Source organism: Schistocerca piceifrons, chromosome 1 (assembly GCF_021461385.2).
Source record: "Schistocerca piceifrons isolate TAMUIC-IGC-003096 chromosome 1, iqSchPice1.1, whole genome shotgun sequence".
Classification (NCBI taxonomy): Eukaryota; Metazoa; Arthropoda; class Insecta; order Orthoptera; family Acrididae; genus Schistocerca; species Schistocerca piceifrons.
Window position 1 is genome coordinate 1,142,045,775 of NC_060138.1, and position 16,554 is coordinate 1,142,062,328.

The 16,554-nt window shown below is 42.4% G+C and overlaps 1 protein-coding gene across 1 annotated transcript in view; it reads left to right on the plus strand.

Annotated features, from left to right (window-relative positions):
* The first annotated feature begins 386 nt into the window (after positions 1-386).
* LOC124778532 (trypsin-like) overlaps positions 387-16,554 on the plus strand; it is a 34,825-nt gene continuing 18,657 nt past the window's right edge. Inside the window, exons 1-3 of the mRNA XM_047253650.1 lie at positions 387-452; positions 3,244-3,332; positions 5,967-6,102. Of these exons, the coding sequence (XP_047109606.1) occupies positions 387-452; positions 3,244-3,332; positions 5,967-6,102 (291 nt within the window). The remainder of the gene's footprint in view (positions 453-3,243; positions 3,333-5,966; positions 6,103-16,554) is intronic.

Consider the following 16,554-nt stretch of genomic DNA (forward strand, 5'->3'; position numbering starts at 1 on the left):
AGGTTTTTGTTAAGAAGGGAAAGAGTGGGAGAGAATCAAACGTATCTTTACGGGGACACATTTCCCGCAACATAAAGTGGGTGGCTAGCAGGCACTGAAGAAGGAATGTGAAAAGTGAGGCTCTGATGATCTTGAGCTGGTACCAGATATCTCACAGAGCAGAGCACTGACAACAGTGTCGCGGAAATATTTTCCAAAAACATGTTTCACTGATGTGACATGGTAACCGCCGCACGAGTGACCATTCGTATAATACAGAATAAGTGTTGCTGATTCTTAGTGATAAATCCTGGTTCCTATGACTGTCAACAATGCCTGTAGGATCATTGTATGAAGCATCTACGGTAAATATACGACCTTTTATAGGTGGCGCAGTGCAGCGAAAGATGTCGGTACCACAGGGACGCATAGTCAACGGCGAAGAAGCGGAACCAGGCGAATTTCCTTTCATGGTAAGTACTACCAAAAAAAGCTTGACGGTGTAAATTTCACTCACTAGAAAGAGGAAAATCATATGGTGACGATCAGGTTTAGTTATTTTGCCCTCCAGTAACTCTCTACACATTAATGAGTGTCTCCTTTACAGGGGAAAGGAGAAAGGGATTCTTCAGGTACCTGCCTATTCCTGTAGATCTTTTACAGTAAGATATCTCTGGAACTTCAGTATTGTTTTCCTTGTTTATATACTCTGAAGTTGGAAACCGAATGTAACAAAATAACAGGAAATCATTGGTATGGACTCGTATCCAATACAGGCAAACCACGATAAGTGAGAGTTCAAGGGACCAGAAATTTTACCCTATTTATAGACGTTAGCAGAGGTTCACAAAGAACTCCTAATACTTTTAGAGGTTATTCTTAATGTAGGTGTACACGCTACGAGAAGCTGTGTACAATGGCATACTCTCAGGCAGTCGAGGGCGTATCATCCACTCGGCAGAATTCCATGGAGTTAGGATATGTGTAATTGTTTATGGTGGTTCAGACATCGGATGGAGACGCCAAATAAGACGCCATTAGCCTTATTTGAGAGAAGCTGGCTATGATCCAGCACCGAGTTCAAGGCTGTCCCTTTCTTTGCCTTCCATATTTCTCCATAGCGAGACAAGAAAAACCGCCCGTCACAGTCACACTATCTGTGCAGAAGCATACGTTACGCTTCATACAGTGTCAACAGGAGGGCCGGCTGAGAATCGTCACTGGCGGAGCATAACAGGGAAAATTTGTAGTGGAACATGAACAAATTTCCCGATCATTATATTGAAATATTACGAGCTATAGAATGGGAGAGTGATTTTTCTGAGATTATTCTGAATGTTTTGTCCGATTATTATTTCGAGAAGACAGAGAACTAACTCATGAGGTCAACATTTCGGATTCGCTATCGTGGAGGAGGGTTCCAGCGACCATAAAGGTATGATAACATTAATGTCTACCTATGTTATAAGATGTAGAGGCCTGGAGTGTGACCTCGACGCTACGAGGAGGTGAGGCTGGCTGAATTAGGTGAGTATGTCTTGCAGTTCAGTACCTGACGACTGACTGCAGTGGTGTAGTGGCAGGTATCGGACGGTGATCCTTCATGGAAACAGTACTGGTTGAGTAATCCGTTTATTTCATAACAAGTACATCGGCGAAGGAAGAACTGAGTAGGCGGCCAGTGCCCTCTGTGACGTTGGTGGTCTCAGCTGGTGAGGCGTGCTGATGTCAGCAGCGGGCAGTTGGAAGGGTAGAGCACTGCATCTCCTCTCAGGTGATGGCGGCAGTTGGCAAAACTGTTGCTGTGAGCATGGCACCAGCTGGTCTGAAGGAAAGGATGGCGACCCCGCCCTCCCCCTGCCCCTTTCTAGAAAAAGAAAAATAACTACGCTCTGGGTTAGCAGTTGATAACTAGGAATTTAGGTGGAAGGGTTTCGTATATGGTAACACTAATGGAAGGACTGGGGTTCACACATAGCTGCTTCAGCGTTCATAGCCTTTAATATCCTTGGACTATATACCAAAAGCACAGAATCCTAAAAACAATCAACAGTCATCGAATAGTTAGCTACAGTTAACAGAAGTTCCCTGATCACATTTCAAGCATTATCGAACAGCTGCTATTAAGTTTGAAGCCACCATCATTCTGTACACAGGCTAATTATAGTAAATGTCTGAAGATGGCCTTGTAAGCCGAAAACCGGTTAACAATAAAAGTAATATTGTTTGATGCTTTTCATTTATTATTATGCTAATTATAGCGTTATCAAAACAATTAGCAGTCACTGAATAGTTAGCTACAGTTAACCAAAATTCCCTCATCAGATTTTAAGCAAGTGATTTTTAAATAGCTGTTATTAATTATAAACCGGCTGTCAGTCAGTAGACATCATAACGCAGAATTAAAAAAAACAATTAACAGTCACTGAATAAGTAACTAAAGTTATGAAAAATTCACTGATCAGATTATACAAATAATTTTTTAAAAAAGAGTTGCTATTAATTTTGAAACCCTGTCTTTCTGTACAAATGCTAATTACAGAATTATCAAAACAATTAACAATCACAGAAGAGGCAGCTATAGGTATCCACAACACACTGATCAGTTTTTAACCAAATGACCTTTAAACAGCTGCTATTAATTATAAATGGTGGTTGCATAAGCCCCACAGGGGGTGGGGGTGGGGGGGGGTCGGGTGGGGGGAAGAGCGATATGTAAGTAAATACATGGAAGTTACTTACATTGGACAGGATGGCCGCTGTCCGTCAACTCCTTAAGCCTGGAAGAGATCCTCACTAGCGTCGAACAGGCCGTATAACCTCCCAGTCGCTGGTGTGTTTCCCAAAATGTCATGCCCAATCAAGGAAACCGACGCGCTGGGCAGGCGATAACCCACAGTCAAAATCAGGCTCGGTGCCTTCAGAGGAGCCGATTCGCTCTCTCGTGTACCGTCCAGAACTCCAAACATCTTGTTCCCCCAGCCGACTCCCTCCGCACACCACACACTCACTGACCAAAACTTTGTCGCTTAGTGGCTGTTGTCCCCAACGATGACGCCACATGCACACTTCTACAGTTATTCAGACAAAGATTGTCAACGATGGGTGAAATTAATAGCAGACGCAGCCCGTATGGCTCACAGTATAGGGGGAGGAAACCTTCCGCCACACACTGTTAGGTGGCTTGCTGAGTATGATGTAGATCAGACGAGGTTTTGGATGTCCGCAGCAGTTGGGACTCAGCAGTACTTTGTCGTGTTTCAGCTGTCGCTGCAGCAGGGTGAGGCTCACTGGTGCGGCGCCTCCATCTTGAACGAGCAGTGGGGGATCACCGCAGCCCACTGTCTCAAACAGTGAGTAATTACCTTTCGCGGGCAAGTGCTCTACCAACTGAGCTACCGAAGCACGACTCACGCCCGGTACCCACAGCTTTACTTCTGCCAGTACCTCGTCTCCTACCTTCCAAACTTTACAGAAGCTCTCCTGCGAAACTGCAGAACACGTGTATCTTTCCATGCGATCTCTGCTTTCCCTTACTTTAATATGATGATCATTTCTCCCTATGTAGGTCGGCGTCACCAAAATATTTTCGCATTCGGAGGAGAAAGTTGGTGACTAAAATTTCGTGAGAGGATTCCGCCGCAATGAAAAACGCATTTGTTTTAATTATGTCCATCCCAAACCCACTATCATGTCAATGATACTCACTCCCCTATTTCACGATAGTACAGAACGTTTTGGTGTTCTTTGAACTTTCTCGATGTACTCTGTTTATCCTAACTGATAAGGATCCCATACCGAGTACAATGCTCCAAAAGAGGACGGACTAGCGTAGTCTCTTTAGTAGCTCTGTTACATTTCCTAATGATTCTGACAATAAAACAGTCTTTGGTTTGCTTCACCCACAATATTTTCTATGGGTACTGTCAAATTAAAAATTTTTCATGATTCTAATTCCTAGGTATTTAGTTGAATTTGCGGCCTTGAGATTCAACAGATTTGTCATGTAACCGAAGTTTAACGAATTCCTTTTAGCACTCACGTGGATGACCTCACACTTTCCGTTATTTAGGGTCAATTGCCAATTTTTGCACCATACAGATATCTTTCCTAATCGTTTTGCAATTCGTTTTGATCTTCTGATGACTTTACTGGATGATAAACGACAGCATCGTCTCCAAACAACCTATGACGGCTGCTCAGATCGTCTACTAAATCGTTTAAATAGATAAGGAACAGCAAAGGGCCCATAACACTACCTTTGCCAACGCCAGAAACCACTTCTGTTTTATTCGATTACTTTCCATCACTTAATACGAACCGTGACCTCTCTGACAGAAAATCACGAATACAGTCACATAATTGAAACTATATTGCATATTCCACAAGCGTCTTAAGTGATACATTTTGGAATAAATTTTAGAAATGGATGGAAATAAGGAATCTATTTGAAATCCCTTCTAAAGAGCACTCACCACTTCGTCTGTGTAAAGAGCTTGTTGTGTTTCACAAGAACGATGTTTTCTATATCCGTGTTGACTATGTGTCAATAGACCGTTCTCTTCCAGATAATTCATAATGTTCGAACACAATGTATGTTCCAAAATCTTGCTGCATACCGACGTTAGGGCTGGTGCCATATAAAAAAGTTATACCGCTGTTCATATCTTTGTAAAAACAAAGCTACAACGAAGGCAATCATGCTGATTGATGTCCCCATGACAGCTAAAGAACATTTGCTTGAAAAAGTTTGTAATTTGCATCTCGATAAACATTTATGGTGGTCAAGATAAATGGGGCACCCTGTATACTAATCCAGTCACACTTCATAACCTTCACACTGAAAAAACAAACTGCAGAGGTGTTTCAAACAGTCTCAACTCTGCTTTTCAAAATTCAACAGCAACTGAGTGTATAAGAGCAGCAACGGACAAGTATTATTCCTTTTTTTTATACATTCAAAACTATAATAAAGCATTAAGATATCATAACCTAATTCTCAAATTACAGTTTCATTTATTTCAGCCTTAATTTCAGATCGAAAGATGTAATAAATAAGAGAATGTGTTAATTCACTCAGCTGTGAAGCCTCAAATCACAATACTTGCAGGGAATTAATGGAGAATTACCTCCATTGTAGCACACAAATGAAATTAAAATTAACCATTCAACTGTTCCGGGAACAATCCCAGTTCCTACATGAACTACTAGAGACGGAGGCATTAACTTTGCAAGCACACAAAAAAATGATTGATTCTATTATTTTCAGCATTAATAATTACTGACCAAACTCTCCACTCTTATCTCAACATCAGATCAACACAAGAAATCAACTGATTGCGTTTACACTGATTAGAGTACACTGTGCCCGCAGTTCTCTCAAGATCACTGAATGAAGAAACAGAACTTTATCATAATATAACCACGCGCAGCAATACAAGTAACAAATGAGATCTCAGATATGAGCAACAGTGAACGCACTTAGTAATAATTCTCTTCTTCTGTAGAACAGAGACCATGAGTAATCACAATCTTACCTTTTGCAACCTGTAATAAATTTTTTCCAATCACATCAAACAAAACTGCACATTTATACTATTCACAGCCAATGAAACTGGCAAGTATAGTCCCCACAATTAATTGCAAGTGCCAATAGGAGAAGTTACGTGCATCTAGTGAAAGATTAAATTGAGTATTACACTTCCGAACAGTGACGAGGTAAATGTTAATACTCGCAGTGAGTCAAGAGCGTATGTGCTAGTACTTGGTAAATGTCTGTGGTGTTCAAACGAACCTTCTGGTTAACAGATTTAGTTTTAGTCGCTATTTGTATGAAATACTTACACGAAATACTGTATGTTATATTAACCGACAACACATCTATCTAAGTGCTGTACACTTGAAAATAGCTCTATGTAACGGTAACAAGTTGCACCTATTTCTATTATGAATATTTCTGATACAGTTTTGTTTTCTTTTGGCTATAGGGTCAACCCATACGGGGTGCTGGCTGGTACCATCCAACTGAAAGAAGGGGGTACGAGACACAACGTGACAGAGATCTACATTCATGCAGATTATAACGCCTCTGATTCCTATGTCAATGATATAGGGGTATTCAGGGTAAGTACTACACATTTTTTGTAGTGTGATTCATGTCATGAGTGCTCAATAAATTTCGAAAATATTCAAACTGGACAGATTCAAAGATTCAGCACACAGAGACGTAGAAAAATGTGAAACTGAGAAGGTGAGGCGTAGCGCCGTATACCGATCCTGCCTTTGGGGTGGTTAAGTGGGAAATGTGTCTCAGAGCTGGATAGTGACAGATGGTGACGCGAAACTGGACGCGCACGTAGTTTATGTATAAGCCGATAGAGGACAGTACTGAATAGGAGACTGTCATTTAGTTTAGATTGTGCCCACTAGAGTGCACAAAAGTAATAGAATGTTTTTAATAAATTGTTCTAGTATTTTCATAAATTGTTATTACGAGGTGCATTCAAGTTCTAAGGCCTCCGATTTTTTTTCTCCGGACTGGAAAGAGATAGAAACATGCGCATTGTTTTAAAATGAGGCCGCGTTCATTGTCAATATGTCCCAGAGATGGCAGCACCGTACGGCAGATGGAATTTTACCGCCAGCGGCGAGAGTGAGAACCGTTTTAAATATTTAAAATGGCGACGTTTTCCTTACTTGAACAGCGTGCAATCATTCGTTTTCTGAATTTGCGTGGTGTCAAACCAATTGAAATTCATCGACAATTGAAGGAGACATGTGGTGATGGAGTTATGGATGTGTCGAAAGTGCGTTCGTGGGTGCGGCAGTTTAATGAAGGCAGAACATCGTGTGACAACAATCCGAAACAACCTCGGGCTCGCACAAGCCGGTCTGACGACATGATCGAGAAAGTGGAGAGAATTGTTTTGGGGGATCGCCGAATGACTGTTGAACAGATCGCCTCCAGAGTTGGCATTTCTGTGGGTTCTGTGCACACAATCCTGCATGACGACCTGAAAATGCGAAAAGTGTCATCCAGGTGGTGCCACGAATGCTGACGGACGACCACACGGCTGCCCATGTGGCATGTTGCCAAGCAATGTTGACGTGCAACGACAGCATGAATGGGACTGTCTTTTCGTCGGTTGTGGCAATGGATGAGACGTGGATGCCATTTTTCAATCCAGAAACAAAGCGCCAGTCAGCTCAATGGAAGCACACAGATTCACTGCCACCAAAAAAATTTCGGGTAACCGTCAGTGCTGAAGAAATGATGGTATCCATGTTATGGAACAGCGAGGGCGTAATCCTTACCCATTGCGTTCCAAAGGGCACTACAGTAACAGGTGCATCCTACGAAAATGTTTTGAAGAACAAATTCCTTCCTGCACTGCAACAAAAACGTCCGGGAAGGGCTGCACGTATGCTGTTTCACCAAGACAACGCACCCGCACATCGAGCTAACGTTACGCAACAGTTTCTTCGTGATAACAACTTTTAAGTGATTCCTCATGCTCCCTACTCACCTGACCTGGCTCGTAGTGACTTTTGACTTTTTCCAACAATGAAAGACATTCTCCGTGGCCGCACATTCACCAGCCGTGCTGCTATTGCCTCAGCGGTTTTCCAGTGGTCAAAACAGACTCCTAAAGAGGCCTTCGCCGCTGCCATGGAATCATGGCGTCAGCGTTGTGAAAAATGTGTACGTCTGCAGGGCGATTACGTCGAGAAGTAACGCCAGTTTCATCGATTTCGGGTGAGTAGTTAATTAGAAAAAAAGTCGAAGGCCTTAGAACTTGAATGCACCTCGTATGTCTTTTTGTGTAGGTAAAATGTTATAAATGTGTTTGAGCAGTATGAATGATGCTTGAGTGTGGTTTAAGGTTAATATGAAGATAACTGTTTAATGAGTTATGTAGTTGGATTTAGTGTGGGAACATTTCGAAGAAGTATGGATGTGGACAAACGGGATTTTTGCAGAATAGATTTGTAAAGTAAGTTTATGGTAAAGGGAAAGTTAATTCAGGTATAAATAACAATAGTAAATAACTTTATGAATAAACAAAACTTCAGCATATTAGATAATTACGTCGGTAAAAAGTGCAGTCGTTAGCTTTACTATTTTGCGATTGGTTATTGATGAAAAGCGCGGACTGACGCGGTAGAATGTTGTTTTGCTATTGGCTGTTGAGTAAACTGACCAATGGTAAAGCAGTATTCTTCGCGCACCTTTCTCTGCTGGTAGAGAAGACTTAGAGTATTCTAGAGAGGAGTCGGAGCCTAGCCATGAAACAATTCGGACGTGTGTAGTAGTAGTTCCGATGGAAATGATAAGTTTTCGGATCTAGAAGTGTTTCATACATCAAAAGTGTTGTAAAGTGACGGCATAATTATTCCGATGGGTGTGTAGAAATTTCGGAATTTTTAAGTGAATGTTGCACGAGAAAGACATAAATTTCGCGTCGTGTATTGAGTAGGTCGGTGGCTAAAAACTGTGACTGCATTAGGTACCGACAGACTTGATATTTGTCGACCATTCTCAGTCAAAAACAATCGGTATTATTGTAGCTATTACGTTTTCTGGAAACGCAACACCATAAACTTGCTAACGTGAGTGAAATGGATTATGAGTGACTGTGTTAAGATTAGCACGGGCTTGGCAGTGATACTTGTTCACCTAAGTTTCAGAATATATTAATTAAGGACAAAATTTCCAACCTTTCGTTTCGTGCGAAGACTTTCTCCCGAAACGTAGATTTAGTGACTTTAATTGCAACCTGGTTCACGTCGAAGCACAGTAGGTTTCGCTCGGCTTCCCTACTAATGATCTGCTGAGATAATGTTCACAGGCAGGTGCAGGTTCGTCGTAAAGGGACGGAAGGAACCGCGCCGCCGCAAAGGCGGCCATGGTCCCCCACTGGAGACAGCTGACTTAAGGATGGTCAAACTACTGAAAGGACTCCAGAAGCCTGTAAGACGTAGGAGACAGCTACGTGCAGACTTGAAAGCACATCAAAATAATTAAACCTACAGTAATAGCATTATCATTTCAAATTTTATCCTTATTAGTCAATTCATGAGTGCAGAACACGACAATCAATAACTGTCCACAAGTATGATGAAATCGAAAGACTGCCATACCAACGGTAACTACTCGAACCAGAAGCCTTGGAAGGTAATGAACCTATCACACTTCACATAAAAGGTGACATGGAAAATGTTCTAAAAGAGGAACGCAAGATTATGAGAAAGATTTTTGGTCCAAATAGAACAGAAGATGGCTGCAAACTAAAACCCTAGAAACAACAGAAACATTTTCCCACCTCTTGTTAGACATCCCAAAAATTAGATTTAAATTTTATGGACATCTCCAGAGACTTCCATCAACAAGACTTCAACAATAATTTTTAACCTACACGGAACGACTGAAACATATATTCCATAAACAAAATAAATCAGTTAAGTTCCAAGACAAATTCCTCAGATATGTCAACCAGAAATCCATACTGACAAAAAACTGACAAATGAGAAGCGCTGCAAGAGAAAGGAACTACAAGGGAAACAGGAATAAAATTGACTGATGAAACTTTAGGTTGCTTTTCCTTGAGTCATGAATCAAATGAGTGGTTCATTGCAGTCTGCCATGAATTCCTCTCTTCTGTCAAACTTCTTCGTGGTAACTCCGTCTACCTGTCGGTAGAATTTACCACCACATTGGAAGTAAGTGGTAGTCACTGCGTGGCGGAAGAGTTCCGCTGTTTCTTCGTCGAAGTGGTCCCTTAGTAAATTCGAGGAGTGCTCAGAAGGTAGCCGTGTGAAGAAGGACGTAACATCAAAGATGTCCCTCGAAGTATCTTCACAAAGTCCGTACTGTTTTTCACAGGGTGAGGACAATGACCCACGAGAGGTTCAATAGCTGCACCAGGTGTCTGGCTATTCCATAAGTTGACAAATGTTTTGCGTCCTCTATTGCATGTAATGAAACTCCCTTCTTGCGTGACTTCGGATGTCCATGAAAGTTTGGTGGTATCAGTGCTCTGGGGTTCAGCATTCGAACCATATCCTTGTCCATTCCTGAGTTCTTTAGCAGTGAGATGGTCTTACTCGTCACAGCTGATGTAGGATCGTGTTTCATTTGGATCTTAGAAAGGCATCTATCTTCTGCCAGTAGTCAAGTGATCACAACAGCATCGTCGCTCTGCCTTTGTCCGCCACTAGGGCGACCGTATCTTCGTCTTGTCGTAGGTTGTGCATTGCCCTGCGTTCTACCATGGAGGTGTTGGTTTCCCGCGTTTTTGCTTTTTACATGAGTCTGCATGTCTCCCTTCTGACGTCTTTGGTGGTGTCAGAGGGAAACCCGCTGGTGGCCTGGTCGACGCTACTGATGACCTCCCATTTAGGTAATGTCATTTAATCCATTTGACAGCACGGATGTTGCTGCTTCGTTCAGTTCCTTTCCAGTTAGATTGACGGTGGTCCCCGAGCCCTTTGTATTGATGCGCTGCACTTGAGCCCCCGGCAGTTGTTGGAAGTTGTCTTGTTGTTTCACGGTGGTTTCGCGTTTGCAAAGTTCACTGGTTGCGAATGTGTTAGGCGAGAGTTTGGATGCCAGTTCCAAACAGTGTGAAAGAGGTGGACTGATAAGGTAAAGAATGAGGAGGTTCTCCAGAGAGTCGGTGAGGAAAGGAATATATGGAAAAGACTGACAAGAAGAAGGGACAGGACACCAAGACATCTGTAAGACATGAGGGACTAACTTCCATTGTACTAGAGGGAGCTTTAGAGGGTAAATGTAGAAGAAGATAGAAACTAGAACACATCCAGCGAATAACTTAGGACGTAGGCTTCAAGTCCTACTCTGAGATTAAGAGATTGACACAGAAGAGGAATTCGTGGCGGCCCCATGAAACCAGTCAGAAGACTGCTGACTCTAAAAAAGAACTTCTAGTAGAGTGCATGTATATTACCTGGCGCCTAGCTGCGAAGGTGGCGCGGTAGGGGAGCGGACAACGGAAGTATTGCGGGCGCCCTTGCCGACAGAACAGCGCGGTTGGGGAAGTGTAGTTCTATATCTTGAGCCCTCACACAAACGCCTATCTTGGACAACTTCTAAGCTACAGTCAACTGTGTGTTATTGAAAACACAGTGGATAACTTAATTACTCTGAAACAGGAGAGATGGAGCAATTTTTTTCTCCTGATTTGCGAACTTTTTTCCTCTTGTTGCCATGTTAAATTTGCTTACCTTGCAAAAAAAAAAAAAGGGGGGGGGGATTGTGGGGTTTTTCTCAATTTCAGCCAGGTAGCTTGCTAAAGCAATTGGAATTGTGACAGACTCCTGGAACAGCCAAATGTTAAATAGACTATAGAGGAGAAGTCAAGTCAATAGCTTATGAAAATCACATGCTCGGTATAATAATAAAAGTATGATTCATTCACTTACATTATTATAAATCCATACTAACTTCCATTCCCCTCGTGATGACTGGGTGTTGTGTGATGTCCTTAGGTTAGTTAGGTTTAAGTAGTTCTATGTTCTAGGGGACTGATGACCATAGATATTAAGTCCCATAGTGCTCAGAGCCATTTGAACCATTTTTCATTCCCCTGCCTGTCGATGACCTTTAAAATAATGACATTATTTCATTGAGACAATTGTAATTCGTTGAGTATCACAGTAGGTATGAAAGTTTTGCATATTGATTACATGGAAAAATTCTCTCCACTTTGCATGCTATCAGTTGACAAAAACTCGTTTCGGTACCTCTAACCATTTGCGACATATAAAATATGACATAAAGGAAATACAGACATTGGCTTAAGTCAGCGAAGAAAGTTGAAAATTTCTGTCAGACCGAGATTCGAACCCAGGTCTCCTGCTTACTGGGCAGATTCACAACCACTGTGGGATACAGCGATCATCGCATCTGTACGAACTATTATAGCACGCCTCCTATCAGACCCAAATTCTCACCTTATCCACACACTACTGATCACAGATTTTCAACTTTCCCACCACCACACACAACACACACATACAACACACACACACACACACACACACACACACACACACATATATATATATATATATATATATATATATATATACATAAACCCTGGAGTCAATGATCTCTCCAGTGCAGATGTACATCCGGATCGAATTCTGAGGGGGATTGGTGAAATGCCACGAGTAATGATAATAGTGGAGAAGGGCCTTACATTAGTATTGTATGGATAAGTTTAGACTTTGGGTCTGACGTTAGGGGGGGCGCTAGGATAGTCCGTGCAGTTGGGATGATCACTGTGTCCAGATGGTCCATTAGTCAGCGCATCGGCATACAGGAGACCTGGATTCGAATACCGTCTGGCACAAATCTTCAACTTTCCTCACTGATTTAAATCAATGTGAGCTCGCAGCTAATGTGTGTAATTCATTTTTGTCTTAACTCATAGTGACTGCTGAATCAAAATGGTACGTGTTCTTTTGGACATGAAGAATGTTACATACATTTTACTCCCACTGTATCGTCTGTGTAAGGGATTTCAAGTGAGTGCACTACATACGATCCAGTTTCTCAAGACTGAAGATAGATATAGATCTCGTCTCAAGTTCAAAGAGAAATTTAATAGGTTATCTACACTCCGTATGCTGAAATGTATTACTTATTATCTATCAAGCGTAAAATCATAGCAGCCCCAATTTTTCACTGCAAACTACTCGAATGTCGCGCAGTGCCTTGCTTAATATAGAAATATCACAGTAAATATGACCATTAACGAAGTGATACGTGGTTCCTCCTGAAGCTGGTGAATGAGGCTATGATATGTGAGAAAGTCAAAATTTCATACTGAATAGTTTCTTGAAACCGTGTAAGAAATGCTGCACTGTAGCCGCTGTGCACACCCCTCCGTTCCCACACTGTAGCCAAGGCAGAAAGGGACTGTCTGGGTCTTAGCAGAAGAAGTAGACATATCAGAAGGCGACGGCAAACTTAAGCTGCCACCCCTTCAGAAAAGAGGGGTGGACTCAACGACCGCTGAGAACGAGAGTGTGTTTCTGTGCAGGGGCCAGGTTATCTCGCACAAGCTGTAAGCAAAGTGAACTCAACATGCCACAACAGCAAAGCTTTGTGTCCTTACCTGCTAAGAGAATGTTACTACCACAGTAAATATTTATTCGATATATTACATAAACATGTCACGGGACCTAAATGCTGATGGTTATTAAAGACTACTGGCCAGTTATCTCCTTAATCGTCGATGTAAATGTATCAAATAATTTTATTCCTGAATGCGATTTTCACTCTACAGAGGAGTGTGCGCTGATATGAAACTTCCTGACAGATTAAAGCTGTTTGCCGGACCGAGACTCGAACTCGGGACCTTTACCTTTTGCTGGCAAGTGCTCTACCATCTGAGATACCCAAGCACGACTCACGACCTCTTCTCACTGCTATTAATTCTGCCAGTACGTCGTCGTGCTTTGGTATCTCAGATGGTAGAGAACTTGCCCGCGAAAGGTAAAGCTCCCGAATTCGAGTCTCGATCCGGCACACAGTTTTAATCTGCCAACAATATTCCAATTCGCTGCACACTTGTCATTAAAATACCAAATCAGCGATCGTCACCTGACTACTTTCTGTACATAACAATTTTGTTGAAACCAAAAACATGTAACCTCGAAAATCCACATTTTATTCATTTTCTATAGAGGTTATTACTGATATTTATAGGGATTTAACAATAATGGTCTGCTTTGTTCATTTATATTAATTGATCCAACGCCATTACATTTATTATACAAGGAGTATTCGGATAGTAAATTCCGATCGGCCGCGAAATGAAAACCACTGTGAAAAATGTTTTATTTCCAACAGTTAGCTACAACTTCCAGCTACTTATTTACATAGTCGCTGATCCGCCTTAGCCATTTTTCGTAGCGTTGTACCAACTTTCAACACCCTCGTCACGGCGGCCGCTTGTGCTTTCTGCCAGTTCTCTACGCTGGTCTACAGTTCGTTGCCTGTGCCAAAATGTTGTCTTCATAGCCAGCGGCTCATGTGAACACAGACGAGAAGTGGATGGAGCCATTTAGGGACTGTAATGTGAGTGATGAAACACTTCCCATCGAGAACGCTGCAGGAGCATCTTCACTTCCCCTGCAGAATGCGGCTGAGAATCGTCTTGAAGAAGGAAACGCATGACAGTTACGTTATGTGGACTGCATAGCTTCCAGCGAAATTTCTCAGCATGCCCTCGTACTTGGCGGGAGACACTACTGTTCTAAGCATCTTTACGTGCTCACTGTAGGCTCCGAACTGAAAAGAGCGATTTGACGTGATCAATGAGCATACTGGAGACACTGCCCAACACATCTGTGCAAAGTTTCATCAGATTTTTCTGAGGTATCCATCACGCGACCGATCGAAACTTATTTTCCGAATAGCCCTCGTATTTTCTCTATGAGGTCTTTCTGTTTTATTTCCATCTAAAGTAAAGGGAAGTCATATGGCGTGAATGACTGGAAGACCGTGAAGGGCAGATTAAGCCGCCTATTTGGAAAGTTTTTCCCTATCCTTCACATTTGTAGACACCTTTCTTCATGAAACATGAGAGCTACATACATATCTGGTAAGGGTAGGTGATTGTGGCAGGTTTGTGTGTGTGTGTGTGTGTGTGTATGTGTGTGTGTGTAATCTAGTGTCATGTTCATACTGGAGGCGACGAGAGGAGGGAAAAGGTGAAACCCACTGCTGGCACTTGACCTACTCCTCTCGAATAGCACCAAGGGATTCACAGAGATTAACTTCCCCATCCGACAGACGGATCATCGTCAACAGATCGCAGACTCTCACTTCATGAATCTCTGTGGAGAGGTTTGGAATTTAATCCAGGACATTTGGCGCAAATCAGGCATTCCACGCCACAACCCCTCCTGCCACCTCTACCACAATGGCAAAGGGGCAAATGGCAACAGGACGCGGCATACCTGGAGGGTCACCATCCAAGTACTGGCGACGCCCGATGATGCTTAATGTCGGTGAACTGACGGAAATCCTACTGCCCACCTCAGCACGGCCGTTGACTATTTCATACTTGCCTGCCTGCTCTACTATTTAAATCAACAACAAAATTTCTCTGTTGTTTCCTATGTCTTCTACTATGTCATTAAATTTGTTGAAGAAGGTATATTTGATATCATCTGGTTCATCTTCACTAACTACATAGGCTCCAATCAGAATAGTTTAGTGTAAAGTACAAGTTAGGATTGGGCGGCGAGTTCATCAACAGACAGATGAGGCTCTAACCCGCAGTGTGTGGATGATGTTGTTCACACTGGACGCGGTCTGTGATCTTTTGGACTATGACTTCGCTCACTCAGGTTACCGTTAACATGAAGTTTGCTGTTTCTATCAACATTCTAAATGATGAAGTATTGCCCTTTTTTCTCTATCTTCATGTGACTACACTACTTCTTTTATTAATTTCGCCACGTGGGGTAGCTGTGCGATCTGAGGCATCTTACCACCGTTCGCGCGACTCCCCATCGTCGGAGGTTCGAGTCCTCCCTCGGGCATGGGTGTGCGTGTCGCCCTTAGCGTAAGTTAGTTTAAGTTAGTATAAGTAGTGCGTAAGTCTAGGGACCGATGAGCTCAGCAGTTTGGTCCCATAGTCCTTACCACAAATTTCCAAAAAATTATATTTATTTATTTTTGTGAAACGGAATAAAATTGCTGTTACTACAATGACAGTGTCCGATTTGTTGGTGATCCTGGCTTTTCATGATATTTCTCAAGCACCCCTGCATTCTCCATTCATGAGACACCTCACAACAATCGACCGCTTAATGATGCCTACAATTTTTGCCTCGACATTTCTTAATGTCTCAGAATGTGTCTCATCAAGCAATCCTTCCTTTTATTCAAGTTCTCCCGCTTATTTTCTGTATTCAGTACCTGTTCATGAGTTACCCGACCTACTCATCTAATCTTGAGCACTTTGCTGTGGCATCATATATCACAAGCTTATATTTTACTACTGTCTATGCTTTTACCGTCCAATTTTCACTTCCATATAACACTATACTCTAGACAGGGATGTATTGTTGAGTGGTACTTAAGATAAGTAAAAAAATTAGAGAAATTAGAAAACAAATGAAAAACTTGGTTTAGTTTAGAGAGTTACATACTGGCAAACAGCAGGCAGAACAGCAGAGCAGAAGAGACAATGACCATGAAGTCAGCAAGTTCCACATAAGTGGACGCTGTCGATTCAGCTGTCAGGGCATCGCCCGACCGGCTCACGTGTTTCTCAGTTGTCACGTGTGAGTGAGCAAAGGCCCTCGCCTACATTCGAAGAGCCAATGACCGACGTTAAGAAGATTCTTCGAGAAGCTTTTCAACGTGACAGAAGAGGCAATGACCGGCTCACGTGTTTCTCAGTCGTCACATGTGATCAAAGGCCCTTGCCTACATTCCAAGAGCCAATGACCGACGTTTAGAAGATTCTTCGAGAAGCTTTACAACGTGAGAGAAGAGGCAATGACCGTGAAGTCGTTCACCTCCAGTAAACT